This window comes from Camarhynchus parvulus, chromosome 3 (genome assembly GCF_901933205.1).
Source record: "Camarhynchus parvulus chromosome 3, STF_HiC, whole genome shotgun sequence".
NCBI lineage: Eukaryota > Metazoa > Chordata > Aves > Passeriformes > Thraupidae > Camarhynchus > Camarhynchus parvulus.
In genome coordinates this window covers 41,014,792-41,038,375 of record NC_044573.1, presented here as the reverse complement: position 1 = coordinate 41,038,375, position 23,584 = coordinate 41,014,792, and the positions used below count along the sequence as shown (strand labels likewise).

The 23,584-nt window shown below is 39.3% G+C and overlaps 2 protein-coding genes across 3 annotated transcripts in view; one reads left to right on the top strand and one right to left on the bottom strand.

Annotated features, from left to right (window-relative positions):
• Positions 1-8,488, bottom strand: part of TTC13 (tetratricopeptide repeat domain 13) — a 39,500-nt gene extending 31,012 nt beyond the window's left edge. Inside the window, exons 1-3 of one of the 2 annotated variants that reach the window (XM_030945231.1) lie at positions 8,290-8,488; positions 4,509-4,603; positions 1,699-1,774 (exon numbers count right to left, since the gene is read on the bottom strand). In XM_030945231.1, coding sequence (XP_030801091.1) covers positions 1,699-1,774; positions 4,509-4,603; positions 8,290-8,488 — 370 coding nt within the window. The remainder of the gene's footprint in view (positions 1-1,698; positions 1,775-4,508; positions 4,604-8,289) is intronic. The other variant, XM_030945232.1, reaches the window with a different exon arrangement.
• Positions 8,487-23,584, top strand: ARV1 (ARV1 homolog, fatty acid homeostasis modulator). The gene is given in 5 exon segments (XM_030945234.1): positions 8,487-8,825; positions 17,916-18,035; positions 19,709-19,862; positions 21,054-21,278; positions 21,764-23,584. Coding segments are annotated over 5 exon segments (945 nt in total). The 3' UTR covers positions 21,871-23,584.

Below are 23,584 nucleotides of genomic sequence, written 5' to 3'. Positions count from 1 at the left end.
AGCACAGTCCATTAAAAAAGGAAAACAGTTAAATGAAAAAGAAATAAGAAGTGTATTTAATCCAGAGCTTGTTTCATACTCAGAGCACTTATATTATAAAGAAGGAAATATTTGTGTGCAATATAAGCTTTCTCCTCAATACATAAAAAGCTTCACTTGGCACAAATACATAGTATTACCAAAAAAGGGGAAAAAATGGCCAGGGGGAAGGATGGGATGAAGAGCTCTTGAATTTTCCTCATTCCATTATTCTTCAAGACTATACAGTTATTCCTACCATCTTTAGGCTTCCAATCCCAGAACAAAGAAAAAGTGGAACATAAAATAAAGTCAAGTCAACCATTCCAGTGTTAAGAAAAAATTTGGAGGATGCAAGATAACCAAGACTTATATTGCCACTCATTTGTCTTACTGATAACAACTGGATTTAGTTTATACAAGACACCTGGCAAAATGCCAAACTGAACTGTGAACTGTCTGCAAAACTCTGGCAAGTGGCTGACAGCTAGGACCTGATACAGTACCAACTTCTTTTTAAACAGTATGTTTTTGATTTTTTAATCTTTAATATTACAAAACTACAAGTACTTCATTATGAAAAAATCTAATGGTTAACAATGGGCCATTAGCCAAAGCATTTCAGTCCCAACATTCCTTCAGAAGGCCCCATACACTCTGTGTTACTTCTCCTCAGAGCAGTTAAAAGTAACATGCACAAAAAAAGAGACCAAACCAGGCTCCTCACACCACAACATCCTTAGACTAAAGTGGGTAGATAGGTGCCAGCCTACATGCCAAACATGAGGAAAGAGACCTTCTAGCATAGTATTCCAAGTCTACAGAACAGATACTAGAAGTATCAGATCTTTTCATCTGAATAGGAGTTTGGTATTCTTTGCAGGATCCTATGAACACAGCTAGCTAGTCTAAGAATATAAAAAAAGATTAAGGGCCCAAATTTTCCTGGGTAAATTCATGAAGGTAGAAACTATGTCCACAAAAAATTTCTTAATTGTTTTAAGTTCATTAGAGGGGATTAAAATCTCTTTGCTCTTATACAAAAGATGGTCTGCGGTCTTCCTTGACACACACCCTCAAAAATCTCTTTGCTGTCTCGTAATACCTCTATTTGAAGAAGCAGTGCAACTCCGTTTTTGAGTCCCTTGAGGAAAATACTTCCTGTTCATTTATTAGAAATGCTCCATTTTCTTGTGCCAAGTGTGCTTTGAAAAAACTTCAAGTAGCAGTCTAGGACAGAATTCAGAAAGTCTTCCTGCTCCATAGAAGTTTTGATGGGAGGAGTGTGGAGACAGGAAACAGATCCAAGATCTGTGCTTCATAGAAAGCATATTGCATTGGTAGCATTTTCTGCATGTTTGAACAGTTTTAGTCATCAATGATCACAGAAAAATGGAAACAGGAAGTAGCTGAGCATATTAAAAAGGACTTAATCAGAATTCTTTTTGAACATCTGCTTAAGCAGATATGGTAGAAAATTCTAGTGAAGAAAGCAGGAAAGGTTTTTAGCAACAGAGATAAGTATTTGCTTTATATGACCAGAGAAAACTTGCTGTATTTCCAGACTTATTAAGATCAATTTGAAGTTAATGCATCACTTCAATCATCAATTTTCAAAACATTTAGTGCTAATATTTAGCACATCCTTCACCCACACAAACTTTATATAAAACATCTTACCCAGTTCTTCATTTGTGTTGTCATTATCAGTAGCAAATGGAAATCGTTTCTGCTCGGCAAGCAACTTCGCTTGACTCTGTAAAACATCATATTTTCAAATGTTCAGCAAACAACAACACAATTTAACAGCAAATCCATGTCTTAAATCCTTAAGAGAATGCCTTAAAACAAAGTTAAAACTAATGTGATTTCACTAAGGTAACTGAAATCAAGTTCATTCCTAGTCTTCCACAGGGAGAAAAGTTTCTCTTCAGTCAGATGCTGCTGTTTTCTGCTCTAACATAAGGCTAACCAAACCTCAGAAAGAACATTGTCAGCATTCTACCTGGGACTGATGTTTCTGAATTGCATTTGCTTAAGCTCAAGTTTTCCGGCCTTTTTAAGACACCTTACTTCTTATGAAAGTTTGTACTGTTTGCCCTATTCCTTTGTCTCCTGCAAGGGAAGAGTACTGCAGAAGAGCAAAACACTGAAAATAAACACTGAAAAGAACATCACTCCATCAATATAGAAAAGCTAAACTTCACAATACTAAAGAGGCTGTCCTTTCAACAATGACATTCTATCAGTTCTACACTTTGTTCAAACTGTAGTCTTATCTAGGATGTCTGTTCCCTAAATAATGCACCTATAGAAACCAATAGTGTCAAAGACAAGCCCCTCAGAAATACAGAAATATTCAGCTCTGTTTATTTCCACAAGTACTTTTTACAGACAGCTGTAAGCCTACCAGAGTAGTTTATGTTAGAAAAATACATAATACTCATTTAAATCAATAGGTCTTTCAAACTGCTTTAGGAAACGAGAAGGGGGAAATAACATCTCTCTCCATTCAGTTATCTTCTTTCAATTCAACTCAACAGCTCATTCCCACTACTGCCCTCCTTTAACGTTGTTTTGCCTGTCCAATCAAAAGTAGTCACATTAACTGTGTCCACAACACAGACATTTCATTTATCGAAAAACTGCAAAAGCTAAATGGCCAAATTCCATTGCAGAGTTTTTGCCCTGTGTGTCTAATGATGAGGAGAATGTTTGGTCTGCTCTAAGAACTTGAGTGTTTTGGAAGGCAAGAATGATTAGCAAATGGATTTTACAATTTTTTTATTTTCTGTTGCAATTAAAGGCGATGTATGAGCTCTACATTACACTGTAACACTGCAAATTGTTACTCTGCCTATATCCGCACCTCTACACTAACAGTGTGTGGCAGTTATTTCCCTTATAGAGAAAAAACATTAATAAAACAGCACAAAAATGAGCAGGGTTCAACAGATACAACAACAAGAAAACTAAATCTACATTGCAATCCATATGCATTCACAAACACAACACTTTCATATAACCAATGGCCTTCATGCAATGTTCAGAAAATGACCCTTAACACTTAACTCTACAAAACATTATTCTTCTATAATCATCTTAATATTCGGAAAAACAGCACAACATTTTTACTGAAGGACAATCTCTTCTTTGGAGGATTTACAAAAACAGATCTACACGTCTTTGTCTGCAGACAAAGATATAGCCAGATTCCACACTGGTATTGGAAAATAAGCCCCAAGCAGAAGAATCTCAAAATACATTAGAATAATTTCCTATGGATTGCTGAGCTGCATGTGGCAGCAAGAGAAGTACCACTACCTCATCTGTTTTGACATTACAGAGTAACAGAACTGTTGTAGTGGCAGAGAAAGTGGTTTCACACTTCCTCAACAAACTCTGAATTCAGGTACAGGTTAAACATCCTGCAACGCTACACGCAAAAAAAAGTCAGTCATTCTGTCTTCAAGAAACAGGAGAATTTTCATCATAGCACCATATCCCAACAGGTTTAATTCTCACTCTCTTTAAAACAACTCTTTTGGGGTTTTTTAACAGGGAAATTTCTTTCTAACAAATACACATTTCACTGTTAGAAAGAATTGCTGGTACTGTTGGACTAGATTGGAAAGATCTGACCAATATATGATGAAGTCTAAGGAGAATATTCAAGCTAAACAATTGGCTTAGTGGATTTGCTGTATAGTAGTTTTAATTCCAAGTGCCACCTTTGGAGAAGTTGCTTCCAGTTAAAATATTGCTTACACACTCTCTCAGCCAATAATTTCTAAAAATTTGCCAAAGCTACTTTGTTTATTCACATAGAAATAATTTGAAGATTTTCAACACCTGTATTCTACTGGACTGAAGATGTAACATCAAACCTTTGTTCTCAAAAGGCTAAGAGTGGTGTTGCAAGAAAACCCAAATTCCAAACTAGTCCTCTTGAGGTCTCTCTACCAAAAAATACTCTTCTTTTGTCAGAATATTCTTCACATGCCAGGTCAGTATCACATTTAGTGAAACACAGTCTGAAGCCTCTAACTCTCGTCTTTGCACAATGTTACTTCTGTAGAGACTAAAGTCATTACTCTTACTTTTACACGTGTTTTGTAGTAAACCTCAGGAAGCTAATCTGGGTAAAAGCTAATGCACCTCCCCCTTTTTCAGGCATAGTCCCTGCACCCCCAAAACCAAAAAATTAATTGGTTGATTAATTGAGGTGAAGGTTAGCTCTCAGTGCCAACATCTGCTTCAATTAGTTGACAGCCCTAAAGACTCATGACAGATTACTACAAAGTAATACTTTTATGAGCAACTTGAGTTTATTCATACTTAAGCCTTTTGGGCAGCAATGCCTACTGATTAACAGATCTATTTGCATTTATTTACCTGAACTTCATTCTAACTGGTTATGCAGCTGAAGTGATCTGCCCCTTCAACAATCTAGTAAAATTATTTTGAACGCTATATTCTTGATAACATACCAGAATTTTTTCTGTATTCAAGGAAAGTATAGATTCACAGGACGACGATCCTCCTATGTCACAATCCGATTCATGGAAGTGCAAAAATGATGAATCTGGGAGAAGAGAGAGAAAATACTTTTAGGAACTCATAGAGTTACGTATATGTTCTATTATCACATCTCACATTTCCTCATGTTTGGCTGAACAGCTTCCCCACAGGGCATCCCACAGGGCAGAACTTTCATGAAGTGCTCTCTGCCCATAGCACTACACCCGCACAGCCAGGGAAGCAATAGCTGACATGAAAGCTTCATCTAATTAGTTTTATCCCTACTTATGTTTATGCTTCTGGTTATAAATAGATTAATAAAAAGAGGTGCGAAAAAAATGAGGCAGAGGTGAAAAAGGAGGAAGCTGGAAGCAAATAACAAGGGCTTGGGGTAGGCATGTCTTCTTTCAGCATTATGATTCCATTCTCTCATCCAAAAAGTAGCATATAAAATTCATTCCAATCCCAGCGAGGGAAATAAATGGAATGGACCACAAAGACGTAGGGGAAAAGCTGCAGAAAACAGAGGTACAAAGACTGTAAAAAGCAGTCAGAATAATGAACTGTAATTGACCGAACATATAGAAAGGTAAGCTACTAAGAATATAATTTCAAAAAGCGTAAGGCTGATTCATTTCTCCGAAAAGTCAAACACAGCTTGTTGGCATAGCAGAGAAAAAGTTTAAGACATCAAACAAATAAAGAAGTAACAATAATAATCAACAACTCCCTCAGATTGACTACAGAAACCACTACTTCCTCTACATGATGCTTTTAATTGCTATTCCAATAGAATTGTTAACTTTCAAATCTTTGGAACCTAGAGCTTCTATCATCTTTAAATATTTCAAGAATAAACAAGAAAAAGCAAATATACAGCATTATCTCCTTGAAACCATGTCACAAATATCTAATTTTATCATCTCCCTTGATCTTTGTAAATCTAAACTTGATGCTAAGTTTGAAAGGCTGGGGGGCAGGGTGTGCTCTTATATTTTGACTTAAGGATTGCAGTTAATTAATTCTCTAGCTCTCATAAGCACGGAGCTAAAAAAGAAAAAGAAACAGTCTTCTTGTAAAGAGAAATAAAGGAAGCATCTAAAATCATTCCCTGTAAATAGGAACTTGGATCTACATTGAGCCATAAATGATAACCAGTGGGAGAAGTTTTACAACCAAAGCAAGGGTGGTAAAAAGCAGAAGTTCAAAGTTTAAAGTCAGTCCTGTGAGAACAGTGGCAAACCACTCATAGTTTCCAAAAAGAGCGCCGCCAGCATGAGTTTTCATCACCGCCCTTTGTTCTTCACATTGGTCAAACACTTGTGTGCTACGCCAGCATTATTAACACGCTACTTGTTCCTGTTGGTCCTTGTGATTCAGTAACTTTAGAGTTTTGGCTGCAGACTCAACAAGAAACTTTTGCTTCAGACATCAAAACAAAGAGGTGCAGGCATGGCCTACCTCTGGAATAATTTTCTTCACAACAGCAAAGATTTACTGAAATAATTTTTTGTAGGGTGGTAGGGAATAAGACAGCTAAACCACAAGCTTGATACAAGCTACAGCAGGGAAAGGCTCCCTCAAATCTTGCAGTTCTTGGGGCAACAAACTGCTTTACTCATATGGAGAAATGGATCTGCCTTTGTCTGCAAGTCAGACACGATGAAAACTGAACCACATGAACAACTTCATGAAAATGAAGTTTTCTTCATTTTCAGAAACACCAACCAGAGAAAGTACTTTGGACCTTGTAGCAGGCTATAGGTAAAACTATTTGAGACCAAAAAAATCTCAGCTTCTGTGCAAGTTGCACTAAAACAAAGATCGAGAGCTTAAGGGAATTTTTCAATTGGCAATTCATTTAGTCCTAGCACTTAAACAACAAGGAGTGAATTGGCATAGAGCTATTTGAAGGTAAGTAAGTTGTTCTGTAAGTAAGGCCTATCTTACTCCCAGTGCATGCAAGGTACCTGAGATACCTGATGATTCGAGTAGAACTCTTTGTACCAATCCTAGTTACACCGTTTTCTTTAAAACAACATCCGCTGTTAAATCAAAATCTAATCTTCCAATTCCACCTCTGAAGGAGTGCCTTGAGTCAATCATTCATGTCAGGTCTAGTAACAGACGTAATCAAGTGCTTTGCCATTTATTAACTTGTAGGGTATACAGATTTTTATCTCAACACTGGGTGAAAGTCTTCTTGTTTTATGCTTAAGCTTGAATAATTTGTAGCAACGGTTACCTGAGATAACTTTCAAGATCTGGTTTCACCTTTAGGTTCTACGGCTCTCAGCCACTGTAGCCACACACACACACACACACACAAAAAGGTGATAAAAACTAACCAAAGAACTTTATAATGCGAAGACAAAAGCACATACAGAAGGGAGGGGAGAAAGCAAAAACCCAGGTGCAGGAAACTCATAAGAAGTTATTTCCACAAAGTCTGTTATTCAAGTGGATTACATTAGTTTTATATTAGTTGTTAGGGACCACGGGAATTGCTGATATGAGTACAGGCTTTATGAAATAAAGGGCAGGAAAAAAAATCACAACACCATGCTGACATTAGGATGTCATGACACATCACTGGTTATTCCCTTATACATAATTTAGCATCACATTCCAAGCAATTGACAGATCTTTTTCTTCATCTATATTGCATGCATACTGCGATTCAGACTGGCATCTTTGTATGGCTCATTCACACCATGCTCAAGATGAATAATTGTAACACATTAAACCACATGATCCAGATACAAAAGATACTCAAGCAGATAGAAATAGTTTTAACTATGCCTGTATTACAAGACATCAATTAACTTCAAAAATAGCAGAAGATCTGCTACCCAAACTTGGCACTCATAAGAGAAGCATCCAGGTCACCAGTAAATAGACATGACTGTAGCTGAAATGAAATCGAGCCACATCTCACTCACTGAAACACGGAACTGATATGATTGGAAGAGACCTACGGAGACCATCTAGGCCAACCCGCCTGCAGCATCACCTGGAGCAGGTGACACAAGAACACACCCAGGTGGGTTTTGAATGTCTCCAGATAGGGAAAATCTACAAGTTCCTTGGGCAGCCTGTTCCAAGTGCTCTGACACCTTCATACAAAGTGGTTCTTCCCCAAGCTGAACTGGAACTTGTCGTATTTTAGTTTGTGGTCACTGCTCCTCATCCTGTCTCTGGGCATCACTAAAAAGTCTGGCACCATACTCTTGACACCTTAATGAGATTCCCTCTCAGTCTTCCTTCCTTTAGACTAAACAGACCCAGCTCCGACAGTCTCTCTTCGTGAGAAACGCTCCAGACCCCTGGACCCTCTCCGGCAGCTCCTTGTATTGAGAAACTCAGTAATACAAGCACGGAGTACAGGCATATCCCCATATTACTGAGCGCACGAATGAAAAAGCAGCAGTCCAGCTGCTGGGCTCGGGAGGAGAATGGGCAGCAGGGATCCTGCCGTGTGGTACCTAAGGCTTGCCCGCCCAAGGGTGAGAGGTTTTCCTGGGCTCGCTGCCACAGCCCCTGTGGCTCGGCGGCACACACCGGCGCGGCGGGCTCGGCGCTGCCGCTCACCCTCGGGCAGCCTCGCTGTGAGCCACCCGAGAGTAGCGGTGGCGCGGCCGGGGGGCCGCCGGCACCCCGCACCGCCCCGAGCCCCCACCGGCACCGCCGCGGCCTCGGCACGGCCGCCCCGGGCTGCGGGCGGTCACCGCGGCGACGCCCCTGACTCACCGCACTCGGCCGAGTACTGCTCCGCCCACTCCCCCGCCGGGCCGTGGCGCTGCCGATGCCGCTCTTGCTGGAACAGGGACAGCGCCGGGTAGCGCTCGGTGAGAGCGAGCGCGGCCGGGGCCAGCAGGGCCAGCAGGGCCAGCGGCACCCACGGACCCCGCGCCAGCCCGCCGGCAGGTGCCATCTTCACGGCGCGCATGTGCGCCGCCTCGGCCGGGAACACGGGGTGTCCCCACCGCCCCTCCCACGGGGCCGCTGTCGCACTGCCCCCTGGGACATGGAGTTCTTCCCAGGCGTAGTCGGGCGTGTGGCAGCGGCAGGAAAACCACAGCTCCCGGGATGCAGCGCGGCGCGGTCTGGCTCGGCCGCGCTCCCGAACGCGGAAACGAGGAGGCGGTGTGGAAGCGCTGACAGGGCTGGGCGTGCTTCCGCGCGCCATGGCGGCGCTCGGCGCCTACCGCTGTATCGAGTGCAACGGGGAGGCGACGGAGCTATACCGGGACTATCAGCGTGGGGTGCTCCGTATCTCCATCTGCGTGAGTAACGAGGCGGCGAGTAGTGGGTGGGAGAGGCCAGGAATGCACGTGGGAAGCTCTGACGTCAGCAGGCGGTGGCGCGCGGCACGTGGTAGTGGGCCCGGTGGCACGCGGGAGGCTAAGCCCCTTGGAGCGCCCCCTGCTGCCGGGCTGAAGCCGTGCCCGCGCGTTGCGGCCGCTTTCCCTGGATCCTGGTGTCTTGTGAGGAAAGGCTGAGAGAGCTGGGCCTGTTCAGCCTCGAGGAGAGACGGCTGAGAGGGGGATCATCCATGTGTATAAATATCTAAAGGGAGGGTGTCATGAGGATGGAGCCAGGCTCTTCTCAGTGGTGCCAAGCAATAGACAAGAGGCAATGGGCAGATACTGATGCACAGGAAGTTCCATCTGGATATAAGGAAGAACTTCTTCACTGTCCAGGTGACTGAGCACTGGAACAGATTGTTCTGAGAGGTTGTGGAGTCTCCCTCACTGGAAGTGTTCAAGAACCATCTGGACACAATCCTATGCCGTGTGCTGTTGGATGGATGGCCCTGCTTGAGCAGGGAGGTTGGACCAGGTGACCCCATGTGGTCCTTTTCAACCTGACCCATTCTGTGATTCTGCAGCTTTTCTGTCTGCTTTGCTTCCCAATGTCATTTCCTCCTGTTCCTTGAGTGCACCTGTGTGCCGGAGCTGTCCCGACTGGCACTGCAGTGCATCTGCTGCTGTGTGCCCGGCCTGGCTCTTGCAGGAGGGCAGATCTGAGTGTGGCTCCATGGCTGAACACAGCTCCCGTGCCACTGGACCTGAATGTCAGGGTCTGAGTGATGATTATTTAAAGGGACCTGGGGGTCCTGGTCAGTTACAAGGTGAACATGAGCCAGCAGGGCCAACCCTGTCCTGGGGGGCGTCAGGCACAGCATCAGCAGCCAGGCAAGGGAGGGAATTGTCCTGCTCTGCTCTGCACTGGGACAGCCTCACCTCGAGTGCTGGGGGCAGTTCTGGGCAAAGCAGAGTAAGAACGATTTAAAGCTGTTGCAGAGCATCTAAAGGAGGACTGTAAAGCTGATGGAGGATGTAGAGGGGAAGCTATATGAGGAGCAGCTGAGGTTGCTTGGTGTATCCAGCCTGGAGAAGAGGAGGCTGAGGGGATACCTCATTGAAATCTACAACTTCCTCTTGCTTATTAATCTGGTGCTGATAAACAGATTTAAGGCAGCCTGGGAGCCAGTAGATGGCACTCATTCCGCTTGGCATTTAACCATTTGTGGACCAAAGATCTTGGTCTCTTGGCATGCCGCATAGAATCAAAGACTTAAGTCCCAGTTGCTATATGCATTACAAATGCTAAACTCATAAAAAGAGTAAAGAACTGAGCAAAGGAAAGAGCAAAGCAATTTGGAATTCTGTCCTACTTTTCCATGCAGCCCCAGATCTGTACCATTTTTCACTGACTCGTACCAGTCTGTTTCCTCTGGCCATGTTGTGAGTCATCATGGTTCAGGTTCAGTTCTAGTTGCTCTTATGTGGCACATGTCATATCATCACAAAGCTTTCCCTCAATTTCTCAATTTCTGGCCACCCAGGCAGTGCTGAGAGCAGGAGACATGTTAGCTCATGGCACATAACGTGGAGATGAGAATGTTGAAAGATTGCCAAGATCAAAAGATTCTTTCAGTTGAACTGATGTGACTTCAGGCAGGAAAGCCCCCCAGCTACCAAGGCCCCATGGTTTTCAATAGAGCAGTGCTTGGTTTACTTTTTCTTTTTAATCTGCAAGGATAGTTTTGTCACTGTACCAACTCTCTGCAGGCATTCTGTTCCATGCAGGCAAGGCTGTGCTCTGGCCAGAGACCTGGGAAGTTGTTCATCATCTTGCTGCTTGACAATGAAAAATAGTCAAGCACTGAATGTCCTTTGATACCCTTCACAGACTTTCATGAGTAGCGATAGGAGTGTGTCAATGTTATGAATCTTATTGATGATCAAACCTGAAAATAATGATAGCTTAGAAGTCTTCACTTAAAGATATATGAAGACCCCACTTTTCAGTGGGAAACATCATTTATATCAGTTACATATAAAACTCAGAGTGTAGGCCTCTCAAAACTTAAGAAAAGGCGAAGGTATTTAAGAAAATTTGAAGTTCTGAGGTGAGAATAGAAGGCATGATCACTCAACCTGAGAACATTTTTCATCTATTTTCATAGAGAGAGAGCATTGAGTACTGCTACTCCACTGTAGCATTAAGGGAGAAGTGAAAAATTCATAGAAAGATTGTATGTTGATACTCAAAGTGAGGCTAATGGGCATCATCTAGATAATTTTTTTTGTTAAAAGCGCTTGTGTTTCATTCCCATTTTCAAGTAGTACCTGGAAATACTGACACCTTAAGGAAAAAGCCAGACAACAACCCAACATTTGTTCTATATGGTAAATAAAATAGAGGGCCCCAGAAAATTGGGAACAAGCAGAACATTGTCAAGATCATCATGTTTCATACTGACCTACAGACTTTCCCCCATGCTATTTTAAAGTCATCCTTGATACATTAAGAAATCTGCATCTAAAGGTCTTTGCCATTCTCAGGACAACCCTGTCTTTCAGCACTTTTTGGAACATTATCTCAAGGTTGAAGGCGCTAAGTTCTCCCAACAGCAACTTCTATCTAGCCCTACATTTATTTCAGGATGTGTTTAACCTAATCTGGATGTGACTTTGAGGTGGAAGATTTAAATTTGAATGCCTAAGCAAAATACCATGATTTTGTATTCTGTTATTAATTTGTTGAAGAGAAGAATGAATTTTTTCCAGAGGCAAATAATAAAAGCTTCCATTAAGGAACATGTGTTTCCAGCCCACAATATTAGAGTACAATTTTGGAAATTCAGCCTAATGTTGTTTTAGTTTAGTTACTGCTCTTAATATAATTAAAAGTTTCTTTGAACTCCATATTGTAATTTTAATGTGGGCAAGCATTAAAGACCTCACAAGTGTTATTATCCACTCTGGGAATAAATTTGTAATAGATGCTGGAGGAACTAAAGAAACTTTCTTCTATAAAACACAGAAGTCCACACAGTGCACTTGGGTTGGAAAGGTCGTGTCTTTTCTTAATAACTCTGCAAGGTGGGTAACTGCCACAAATTCCTCAAGTTCTGTAACTTCTTTTTAAGTCTGTTTTGTTTAATTAAGACCATTTTCAGCTGAAGCCTAGCCCAGACCTCTGGGATTGCACATTTAGTGGATGAACCATTTTGTCATCCTGCATGTACTTCGCTGTGGAAGTAGCATTACAAGAGACAGATGGACCTCTTCAATGTGGTTTTTGTTCAGTGTGATAACTGAGGACTGACAGGAGAGGATGTGGGCATGTTAGGATTGCCTCCAGTGGAGGTGAGGTTTGGCACTCACTTTGCATCTCCTGGGTCTGGGTTTAGTCCTACTCTGTGAATTACAGATGTGTTCCTTATTCTCAGCCAGAGGCTATGGTGAAGGTAAGCTTAGGTGGCTCCTTCTAGAGAAGGATTTTGGTAATTATACTGAGATCCTTAAAATTTAATTGATCTGTAAATAATACAGCAAATCTTCACTGAATGTGTTACAAACCAGCCATTAAGAACAGTAAGGAAAAAATACTGTTCAAATAACACTGCTACTACAGTAATAATTCTGGGGTGTGGGGTGGGAACATGATTGGCTAACCTGAAATAAACTCTGAAGTGCAATGAATACAGAAAGAAATTAGCAAACTTCACTTATTCAGAAATGGAAGGAGAAGCATGCAAACGTTTTTAAAATTTGGTTTTCAATTTCATATATGTTGTTATGTTTAAAAATAAAATGTCAAAAATGTTCCAGACCATAACAAAGGAAAATAAATTACTTATTGCAATATATAGAGCACAGTCAGGATCCCCCTTGTGTTTTGTAATAAGAAAGCCAAATTGCCTGAGCAGTGCACACTTCATGTAGCTTTTCTGCAATTAAAAAATAATTGAAAAGCTCTTTTCTTTTTTTTTTTTTTTTGCAAGGCAGAGAGACCTTGCCTTGAATGCAAAGCCTTTATGTGGCATGGTAAAGAATCTGTCAAGAGTACAAAGATCATCCTGGAAAATAACATATGCTAATTGTACATAACTCTGTTTACAGACCAGCTCACTACTGGAAAAACAATATTTTTAATTGGTTTTCTGAAAGAGAGTGCATCTGAAACCGGGCTGTTTTGTTTTTCAGTCTACTGTGACATTTGGCTGCGTCCCTAATAAAGAATCCATTCCTGAAAGCAGCACAGCTAATGTGTTTTATTATTTAAGGGTGCAATTGGGATTAAGGGCACTCTCACAAGAGTCTTTAATTTGCCTATGAACCTATGCAAATGGACCCCTGTTCATGTGGAAGCTATGTAAATGTTGTTACAATTTGCTGTATGTGTAGTCCAGCAAAAAATTGTAGCTTAATTTTGCCAAAGTCCAAACCCTGGAGAAAGGAATACTATAATAAGACTGTTTCATTGATATTTCTAATGCCCAGAGATTTGCAAATGCATTCCTGGTGTGGTTTTCATGGTAGCTTTAGATCAGGATGAAGCTTTGTTCTTCAGTGTATATTTTTACTTTATATCATGTCCTATGGCTTCCTCTTCAAGAATTTTTTTACTTTCCACAAACCCCATCCCAAAATATTTTTATTTAAAAATAAGTAATGTTTTAAAATTAGAGAGATGAATCAAAAAAAGTCATGTTCATATACTTTAGAAACTTCATCCTTCAGAGACAGAAGTTATTTTCTCAAATATTTGTATACTGTATTGTATTGGGCACACATTTGTGAACACTGTTTCCAAGCTGAGTATCTTTGATGAACAAAGCAAGAGTTTTGTCTTTTGAGTAGTGATTTATAAAAGGCTGATAAACATGAAGTTTGAATTAACATATCAGTACTTTTTTTTTGGTCATATTTAATACAACTGAGACTTTAAAATATATGTCGCTTTCCTTAAATGTTTTGGATTGCTTTGATCAAAAAGAATCTCATATACTACACTATGAAGAAGATGGTTGTACTCGCTTTTGAAGTTTTGTTTTTTCTTTAATTTGCCTTTGCTAATTGGTTTTAATTTTTTTTAAGATAACTAAGCAAACTTCTAAGTTATGAAAATGGAAGATTTTTTTTAAACAACAAACAAGCATAGTCTTCCTAAATATTTATCCATAATCTTCCTAAATATTTGACTAGTCAAACAGTTCTTAAAGTAATAGCCATTTAAATTTGCTAGAATATTGCTATACTTTTAACATCCTTTTTTAGGGGAGCACAGTATCTGTGGACTTTTGTATGTCAGTATCAAATACTCATAATGTTCCTTAAATGTAACAAATCAGAAGGTGTGTAAATAGAATTTATGGTGTGAAGCTTTACTTTTCTTCTGACACGTAATTTGAAAGTACCTTTTAATCAAAGTAGTGTCTATTTTTTCAAGAAAAAAATGCCAGTTACTTGTTTCTGATGCCAATTACATATTTAAGGTAGAAGTTGAAAAATAGCTAAAAGCGCAGAGAAATCCAGTTACCTCTTTTTACTGCTTTTGTGATAACTGAGGCACATCTATGAGAAAGTCCAAAGAACATGAAAAAGTTCAGTAAGTTAAAGATGTGCCTTCTTCACTCATGCTGCCCAGGCCACTGCAGAACAGCAGTGGGGACCAAGACATGAGCACCAGGATTGGAGTTATACTGCCTGACTAGAATCTTAAAAGTAAGTGTGCAAGCAGTTCTCCATAGCTGAGCTGCTTGTACCAATCTTCTCTCAAAGTGTTAGTGATTATCAGTGTCCCCAAAGTTACTAGCTGAAGCTATCCAGTGAAACATATGTGTACTTAAACTGCATCAGTCCTTGCTTGCACTGATTTTGCTGAAGTCAGGCTTTACTCACAGGTTTCCTTCCTAGTTATTTGAGGTTGGTGTCAGATGTTTTAGTTGTGTAGCTGGAAAAAATAATGAAATAGCTGGGTATGGAAAAAATTCTTCCTACAGGGAATATTAGTTCTGTAGTGTACTGATGGTACGTCAGCCATCATCCAGTTAGTCTGTAGCAGTGCACACACAAGTGTTTTGCAGTAAAGGTGGTTTGTAGGTCTCACAAATCCCTGGGTGAACTCACACTGTCTAGGTCACTGGCTGGGTAAGCACAGAGGACTTTTCCTTCTTGCAGCAGAGACTCAGATAGAAATAAAGTATCTTAGGAATATAATATATATTAAGAATGGGGCTCTCATCTAACTCTAGAAGACAGAAATACTAAATTTAACCTAATTTTCACAGCTGCAGAGAAGGTTTGGTATTTGGCTGCCAGAAGCTGTGGGGCAGAAGACACCGCTATTTGTGTATTCATTTGTAGCAGTCTCCGTATATATCTGCAGTAAATTTCTGAATTGTTGGTTTTGCCTGGATGGTTGGTCTGATAAATTTTCATTGTCTAAAATTCATGTCAGCTGTCAGTGAAAATTTTTCAATACCTCTTAACTGAAAATTTTTTGATCAATGTTTGATTTGGATCTTCCAGTTGAAAATACCATTCTTTACTCAGAAAGATTTTTGGTCCTGGTCAGAAAATGTTCTGTTGTAGGAGAATTTGAGAGCATAATAAAACTGGGTGTGCGTAGGATACCCTTCATCTAACCTTTATGACGCCCATTGTGTTGAATAATCTTACTTTGAGTGGACTTGTCCTGTGCTTGTGTTAATAAACCTATTAAAAAAATTGCACTTGTCCGATGCTACATCAACCCAGAGATTTGACATATGCAAATCACCACCTATAAGAATATCTGTTTATGATTTCCCAGTAGAAAGAAATGAAGCAAGACACTGCCTCTAATTAAAGTAGCAATTTCTTTTTCACTCTATTAAATCTTATAACTGTGGTCTTGTGTTATGTCCTTTTTCCATCTAATTAACTTTATTTTTAGATTTCTCAAACTCTTGGTTAGTTGAGGGAGTTTTTTAATTCATTACATCTAACCTGTGTACTGTCATACACAGTGTTGTCTTATTGAAATGAGTTTTTTCCTTAAGCTGGACAAAGAAACACTGATTGGAGGTTGCCTAGACACTCTATTCAATTTATGCATTTGTTCAGATGCTTTCCTTGACATTGATGTTGGACTTCTGAGTCAATTTGCTGGTGAAATTCTGCATTCTCAGATTCTACAAAAGTAATTCTGTTAAATAGCAAGGCAGTGTTAACTTTGGACACCTTCCTAGTTTTGGCTGGTTTTGTTTTATGCCTAGTAGCTGGTAGAGTGCGGTGTTTTGGATTCAGAATGAGAATAATGTTGATAACATACTGATGTTTTAGTTGTGGCTATTAGTGCTCACCCCAAGCCAAGGACTTTTCAGTTTCCCATGCTCTGCCAGGCAGCAGGTGCACAAGGAGCTGGGAGGAAGCACAGGACAGCTGACCCAAACTGGGATACTCCATAGCCCACAGAGTGTCCTGCCCAGTAAATGAACTGGGAGAGTTGGCCAGGAGGGGCTGATCACTGCTCAGGGATGGAATAGACATTGGTCAGTGGCTGGTGAGAAATCATGTTGTGCAGCTCTTGTTTCTCCTGGGCGTTATCTCCCTCTTATTATCTTCCATTTCATTATTATTATTGTTGTTGTTGTTGTTGTTATTGATATTGTTATTATTATATGTTGCTTTATTTCAACTATTCTTTTAACCGCCCATGGTTTTTACCTTCTTCTGAGTCTCCTCCTCATCCTATTGCAGGGTGAGTGAGCAGCAGTGTGGTACTTAGTTGGTCTTTGTATGACAGAAAAATGAAAATTGAAAAACCTGTATGTTCTCTCCTGGGAGTTTGTCTGTAGGTGTGTGTTGTGTGATGCTGCATTTTTAACTGTTCCAGCATTTCAGAAAGTGGTGTGCCGACATTTCTCTTCTGGCAGTGCACCACCATGCACTCATTAAAATGGAAATAAAGATAATTTCTGTGACTGTTGTGTTCTCAGCATGGCAGCTAACGTGAAGGCCTGGGAGACCAAGATTAGCTGAGGACAGCTTGGAGGAACCAGACTGGAGGATTAGCAGCAGGAGAAAGCTGGCCTGCAGGAGAGCACTCTGCTGCAAGTGCAATTGTTTGAACTGAAGTGATGGCTGCTGCTCCTATGCTGCTCCTCAGCTCTCTGCTAGAAGTTACTTGCCCCTTAGGTCTGCTAGATGGGCCTTTTGTGAGATTATTTAACCCCCTTGCTCACAGTATAACAGCCTTTTAGTAGTCCTAGCTCAAATCAAGGAGTGATCAGCCAGGCAGGTAAGTCAATAAAGCTGGAGGGGATTGATGACAAGCAGTTCCCAGTGGTCTGGGTGAAATAACCTCTCCAGCAGAACAGCAGATGTGTTGGAGAAGTGATGGTTTAGTGTCCTACCACTGTTTAGTGGCAACTGACTCTTTGGCTGTGGATCTGTGTGAAAACTACATTATCAGTATTCTGAATGTGTTGGTGTTTGCTTAATGATGGAAAATGGGTTGAAACATCAAGACAATTTAACAGTATGGAAGAGCAATGCAACAGCAAAAAACATTTACTGTCTCCTTGAAAGGAAGAAAAGGGTAGGATAGGAGGATAAAGCATCTCTGAAAATAAAGAAGTGATAGAAGAAATTATTTTTCTTTCTAAAAAATACCCAAAATAACACCAAATCTGCAGATGAGCCATGATCAGCTAACCTTTAGCATGATAGTGGTGCATTTCTTGAGTCTTAGGAAAGTAGTTTAGTTTTTTGCATCTGTGCAGCACAAAATGATAACTAAGTCTATTCCTGCATATTTCATTATTGATCTTAATCCAAAGCCTGTAAAAATCAGTAATAAATCTTTCTATTTTATAAGGAAACTCTGCATGTCAAGTGTTGTGTCAAGGGAGAAGAAGCAATTTTTCTGGATGGATTAAAACTGTATTGAAAATGAAGATGACATTAGGGAAAAACTACTTATAATTGAATTGCTAATTTGTGTTTATCCAGTTGTACTAAGATCAGAGGAAAATTTTATAAACTGTTCCTTTCCTTTTTTCCCCCTAATTCTTCTTATTTTGTGATTTTCAGAAATCCTGCCAGAAACCTGTGGATAAATACATTGAGTATGATCCTGTTATCATCTTGATTAATGCTGTTTTATGCAAAGCACAAGCATACAGGCACATTCTTTTCAATACAAAGATAAATGTAAGTTGCTATGCCCCTGCCTTGTGGCTTTTTTTGTTAAAAATATATTTAGGTTTGGTAAATCTGTTGTATTAGTTATAAAACTTTAAAGACTGTTCATCTCCTGCCCCTCCACAGATTTCAGCAAGCTGAACCAGTTATATGATGAATAGAACACATGGAATCTCATACTCTCACTGTTACTAGGACAGCTTCTGTCTTCACAGCAGTGATGCTGCAGTACCAGCAAATACAAAGTCATCTTACATGTTAAAGAGAGGAACTGCAAAGAACTGTTCATGCAGTTTTCTACCTAACCTCTAACCTGCCTATCATGTTAATTGATGCTAAAAGGATGTTGTGCTAAATGCCACTGTAAGAGAAAGACCTAATTGCAGATTAATTTTCAAATTGAATTTCTGTTGGAAACAATTCTTTTTCAAATGAGCAATAGGAGTATAACATACCAAATTAACAATACTGTGCCAGTTAAACCTACTGTACTAATTTCTGACAAGTGTCTCCCTGTGTAATTAACCATGCCCTCAAAGCCAGAGCAAAAGATGGTGGCTTTCACTTGAATTGTGGTTGGTGCGGAATTACATAGTTAGGCTGTCCAGTCTGGAGTGTAGAGGTGTAGTGTTTTAGTTTTGCATATTTTTACTGTAAGGACTGATTTCCCTGGAGAGGGAAGCTAATCTAGAGCGAAATCTCTAAGCATAAGTATGTGCTGTGTTCATGTTGGTACCTCTTAGCAGGTTCAGTTTAAGCAGTGTAGATAAATACACTCACTTCATCTTTCAAACATAAATCTATCTAAATATTTTTAATTAATTCGGTGCTTCTGGAGACTGGTAATGATGTTTCCTGTGCGGCTTCTGCAAGGACTGTCTGTGAAAAGTTCATCTATTGAAATTAATTTAGTTGAATTTTAAACTGGCAAAGCCGGTTCATGTATGTGCAGTTGGCATAACTTGCCTCCAACAGAAAAAGTAGAATCCAGCACAGAAATTGTTATGTTTAAATCTGTATAAAACCAGAAATCACCTCATATATGCGCTGGCTTATAGACTGTGTAATGTGGAAACATGCTAACTGTTGGCCCTCACAACATAATTTTTGATGTAACTTCAGAAGATATTTTAAATAGTTTTGTTTGGTTATATTGCTCTCTTTATATTTGGTGCCTCACCCTTATATGAGCTAAGAAATATTTTGGTATAACTACACTGCTAGTTTCTTCTAATGGAGATTGTACCAGGGAAAAAGAGAAACAAGGCTACTTAAATCAGTTTGCTGAATGGAGTAGTTACCCTTAAACAGAAATTTTAGATAGTATAGTTCCATGCTAGCAATGGCACAATTTTGGTTTTTCATTCCTAGCTGAATACCTTCCCAATTTTAAATAGTATGGATCAGGCCTTAACCACAGTTACATATCTTCTTCTGTACAGAACTGTTGATGCAGTTTTGTGCATGTTGTAATTTGACTGTCATGTTAGCAGATGTTAAAAGGATGATGTGATAAATTAGTGGCTCAGCAGAAGTAATTTTGCTTATATGCTAAAGAAAAGTAATACACCCACAGAGTTTGTGTGGAGGTGTTTAAATGTTTTTTAAATGCTAATTTCTTACTAATTATTTAATTTATGCTGATTTAATAGTACTCCTTTTATTATTCTTGCCTTTACCAGATTCATGGGAAGCTCTGCGTATTTTGTTTGCTCTGTGAAGCTTATATCAGGTGGTTGCAACTACAGGATTCAAGCCAAAATACAGATCCTGATGACTTAATCAGATATGCCAAAGAATGGGATTTTTATAGAATGTTTGGCATAGCTTCTTTAGGTAAGATTGGTGATTTGTATTATGTACTCTTTAAGCATTGAAGAACTTCAAGCCCATACTGCAAAAATAGAGAATGGATGTGATGTCCAACCGAGTATGGTTACACAATTATACACATACTCTCTAATTTGCCTGCATTTAATGGAAAAAGCTGTCCTGATTACAGTTCAGACTGATATGGTCAGCATTAGATATGAAGAGACTGAAAAGTGGCAATATTTAGAAATCTTTGCCTGATATCTTTTGACATAGTTTGAAGATCAGTGTAAAGCTCAGCCTTATTCCACGTTTCATGTTGATTTCAAGGTTTATTATTCATTAAGGTGATACAACATTACTAAAGTAAAAAATTGGGAAAAGTTGTATCTGTTTGGGGTTGTTTTTTTAAACAAATAAACTAAAATACAGAGCAGTGTATTCTAAGACCAGTGTATTCTAAGACTGCACTTGAAGGCAAGGAAGTGGTTTTGTTCTATGCTGGTTAAAACATTTTTTCTCATACTTTTTCAGATTATAGTGTTTAAGTCAAACTTGCATACTAAAACTAGTATTTTTCTTACACATTCAGAGCTTAATTTAAATCCTCTATTGTCTAATGTTGTTTTAAGTAGGTTTTTATAATATGTCAGTAAAAATATTGAACTGATTTTTCAGTAGTGACTCATCTATTACAATTATTGTGAGAGTTTCTTTGACATCTGCATTAATGCCAGCATATCACAGGAGTGGTGTCAAAAAAAGTCTGGTAGCTCAAAGGTATTTTCACCTTGGTGTTCTTTCTCATGCTGTATGAGAAGGGTTCATCGCTGGTGACCTTGGCAAAGGATTGATTTTGTTTTACAGCCTAACAGACAGTTGAAAAAAAAACCTCTCATTGCTAAAAAGTGAAAGTGAAGAGGTTCTTGTTCTTAACTTCCTGCCCTATATGGAGTCAGAAATTACAAATATGATAATCCTACAGATGGAATCCTGTGATAGAATTATTCTGAATGTCATGATACTGAATTGGTTTAAGGAATATTTGGCTATTAAAATGAATGCAGGAGATAAAGAACATTTGTATTTGCCTGTGGCTTTTAAGAAGTGATTCTACTGCATTTGGGACATGTCATTTTACTGAAATTCATTCAGATCTGGACTTGATTTTTGGCACTTTGTTCTCTCTTTCCAACGCCTCTTATTTCCTTTCAGAACAAACTTCATTTTTCATTGGTATTTTCATTACCTTGTGGTGGATGACACCTGACATGCTGAAAAGAAAGTCTGACTTCATCTTACTTCTCAAAGCACTGCTGTTGTCCACCTATGGAAAGCTTCTGCTAATTCCAGCTGTTATTTGGGAGCACGACTACACACCTTTGTGCCTTGCATTTATAAAAGTGTTTGTCTTGATATCAAACTCTCAGGCAATTAGAGGTACATTTTTGCATTTTTATACTGCATTATCTGTACAGAATACATGTGAGAGACTGCTGATGTTACAGAAGTCACTATTATTGTTATCATTTTAATCTATACCAGATACATGACTGAAATAGCTCTAGTTTAAAGCTGTGTTCCTTAAACTTTAATAGAAAGTGATTGAAACAAAAAAAAAATTTAAAAGGAAGAAAAAAAGTATCTCTTATCTCACCATCATCTCTTTGTATATATGGTATTATATGCACCAGATCCATCTGTCACAATTTGAGGCAACTCATGGATCATTGAAACATAAAATAGATTTTTTTTGAGTTTCTTAAAAATGAAAATTTCATATTAATTTTTTTCATGTTTTTGGAATGCAGACTTTTAACAAATTTGTGTGATTTCTAATACACACAAATGAACATGAATTCTCATATGATTTCTGTGATCTCCTTAAATGGTACATGATAAATTTGTTCTGGGTTTTTTTGCAGTTACATTGAACTTGAACCGAATACTCCCTTGGTTTGCCATCTTCTTTGGATTAATTTTGGAAAATGGTGTGGTCTGCTTGTTCCAGAAAATGGGATGGGATGTTTGAAGTGTCAGCCCAGTGAAGAAATACCAACAACATGATGATAATTTTCTAAGAATGATCTCTGCCAGCAGGCTCCAAAAGCACTGTTTTCATAGGGATAAAGAAGGTAATAGATAACAAAAATTGGCTATTTTCTGTGCTGAGCCATAAAACTTCAGCCTTAAGTTGTTTATTTTCCCATTAAAAATATGAATGTCTCACTATCCTGACAGTTTTATAAATCTGGCTCCATAGCTGTGGCTCTAAGAAGAAAGGTACACTAAAAAAACCCAGCCCTGCTACCAATCAGTGCATTTTGGCAGACAGAGGAGGATGAATTGTTCCCTTAAGAGGAAGGGAGTCAGTGGAAAAATGTAAAAGCCAAAATTTATATTTCCGCAAAACCAGATTTTTAAAGAGAAAAGTGAACATTTGCAAATAGTTTATTAGAGAAAAGGCAAGTATTCCAGAGTGAAACTACAGTGGGAAAGCCAAGCTGCATTCTCTGGAATGTTTGTGTTAACAATCTAAAAAAATATCTAGTTCTAGAGTAGTCTCTAGGAATGACAGTATTAAACTCGCTTGACATTTTAGGTGATCTCATAAATACTTGAAATGTTGTGTGATCTCATAAATGCTGCTTTCTTCTGAAAGCTGAAGAGAGAGTGAAAGGACTGACCCCCAACATGCAGGGATGTTCAGGGTACTGCTTCTTCTGCATTTAAGTCACATCCCCCACACCCAGTCCTCGTCTGGCTGCACTTTTAGTGGAAGCAAAAATTGAAACATGAGGCCATTCAGCAATAGAGTAGTAGTTTAAAAATAAACAAACAAAAATGTTTAGGCCTAAATTAATGAAGAAACATTTATAGTAGTTCTGCACCTTCTTCCTCAGCAAGAGAAAAGGAGAACTAAGTGGCCCACAAAGGAACTGACAGAATCAGTTTCCACAAGAGAGTAAAAAGGGCACAAACCCACTTTTGTGCAGGCCAGTTTCTATTCATCCCATCCAATATTTGACTCTCCTGCTTGAGTTCTGGAAGGCTGTACTGTCTATAGGGATTACTTCCATTCTTTGTTTTCCTCAGATGCTGTCTCATGTCTGTGTTTTCCAGAATGAATCAAAAAACATTTTGCAACATCTTCAAGTTAATTCCCAACAGGTTTAGAGTAAGTCTAGATTATGACCACAAAAGACATCAAACATGTTTGTCTGATGGAACTTCCCATGCTATGCAAGTTATTTGATCAGAAAAGCAAATGGTTGCTGATTCTCTTTTATTAAATCAAAGGCTGATAGCACTTTTGTTGTTTGTGTTACACTTCACAACTTCCTGAGCATGTCAGAGAAAGCAAGAAACCCCAATTGCAACATTTTTAAATAGGGGAGACTCTTGACTCAATTGGTAATGAATTAATTTCCCCAAATTGAGTCTGTTTTGTCCATGACAGTAACTGGTGACTAAACTCTCCCCATCCTGATCTCAGCCCATGAGCCCTTCCTTTTGTTTTCTCTCCAGTGCCTAGCTGGGGAGTGACAGAGCAGCTTTGGTGAGCATCTGACATCCAGACTGGCACTGGATTCAGTCTAGAGGCTGAGTGGAGCCCATTTCAGTGTAACTAATGCGGGTTGTTATATGTAAACATGATGCTGTCAGCAGAAAAATTGTAAATACAATGTAAATAAATTTTGTTTGAGAACAGTCTTCTTAAATTAAACTTGATTTCGAATTTTTAA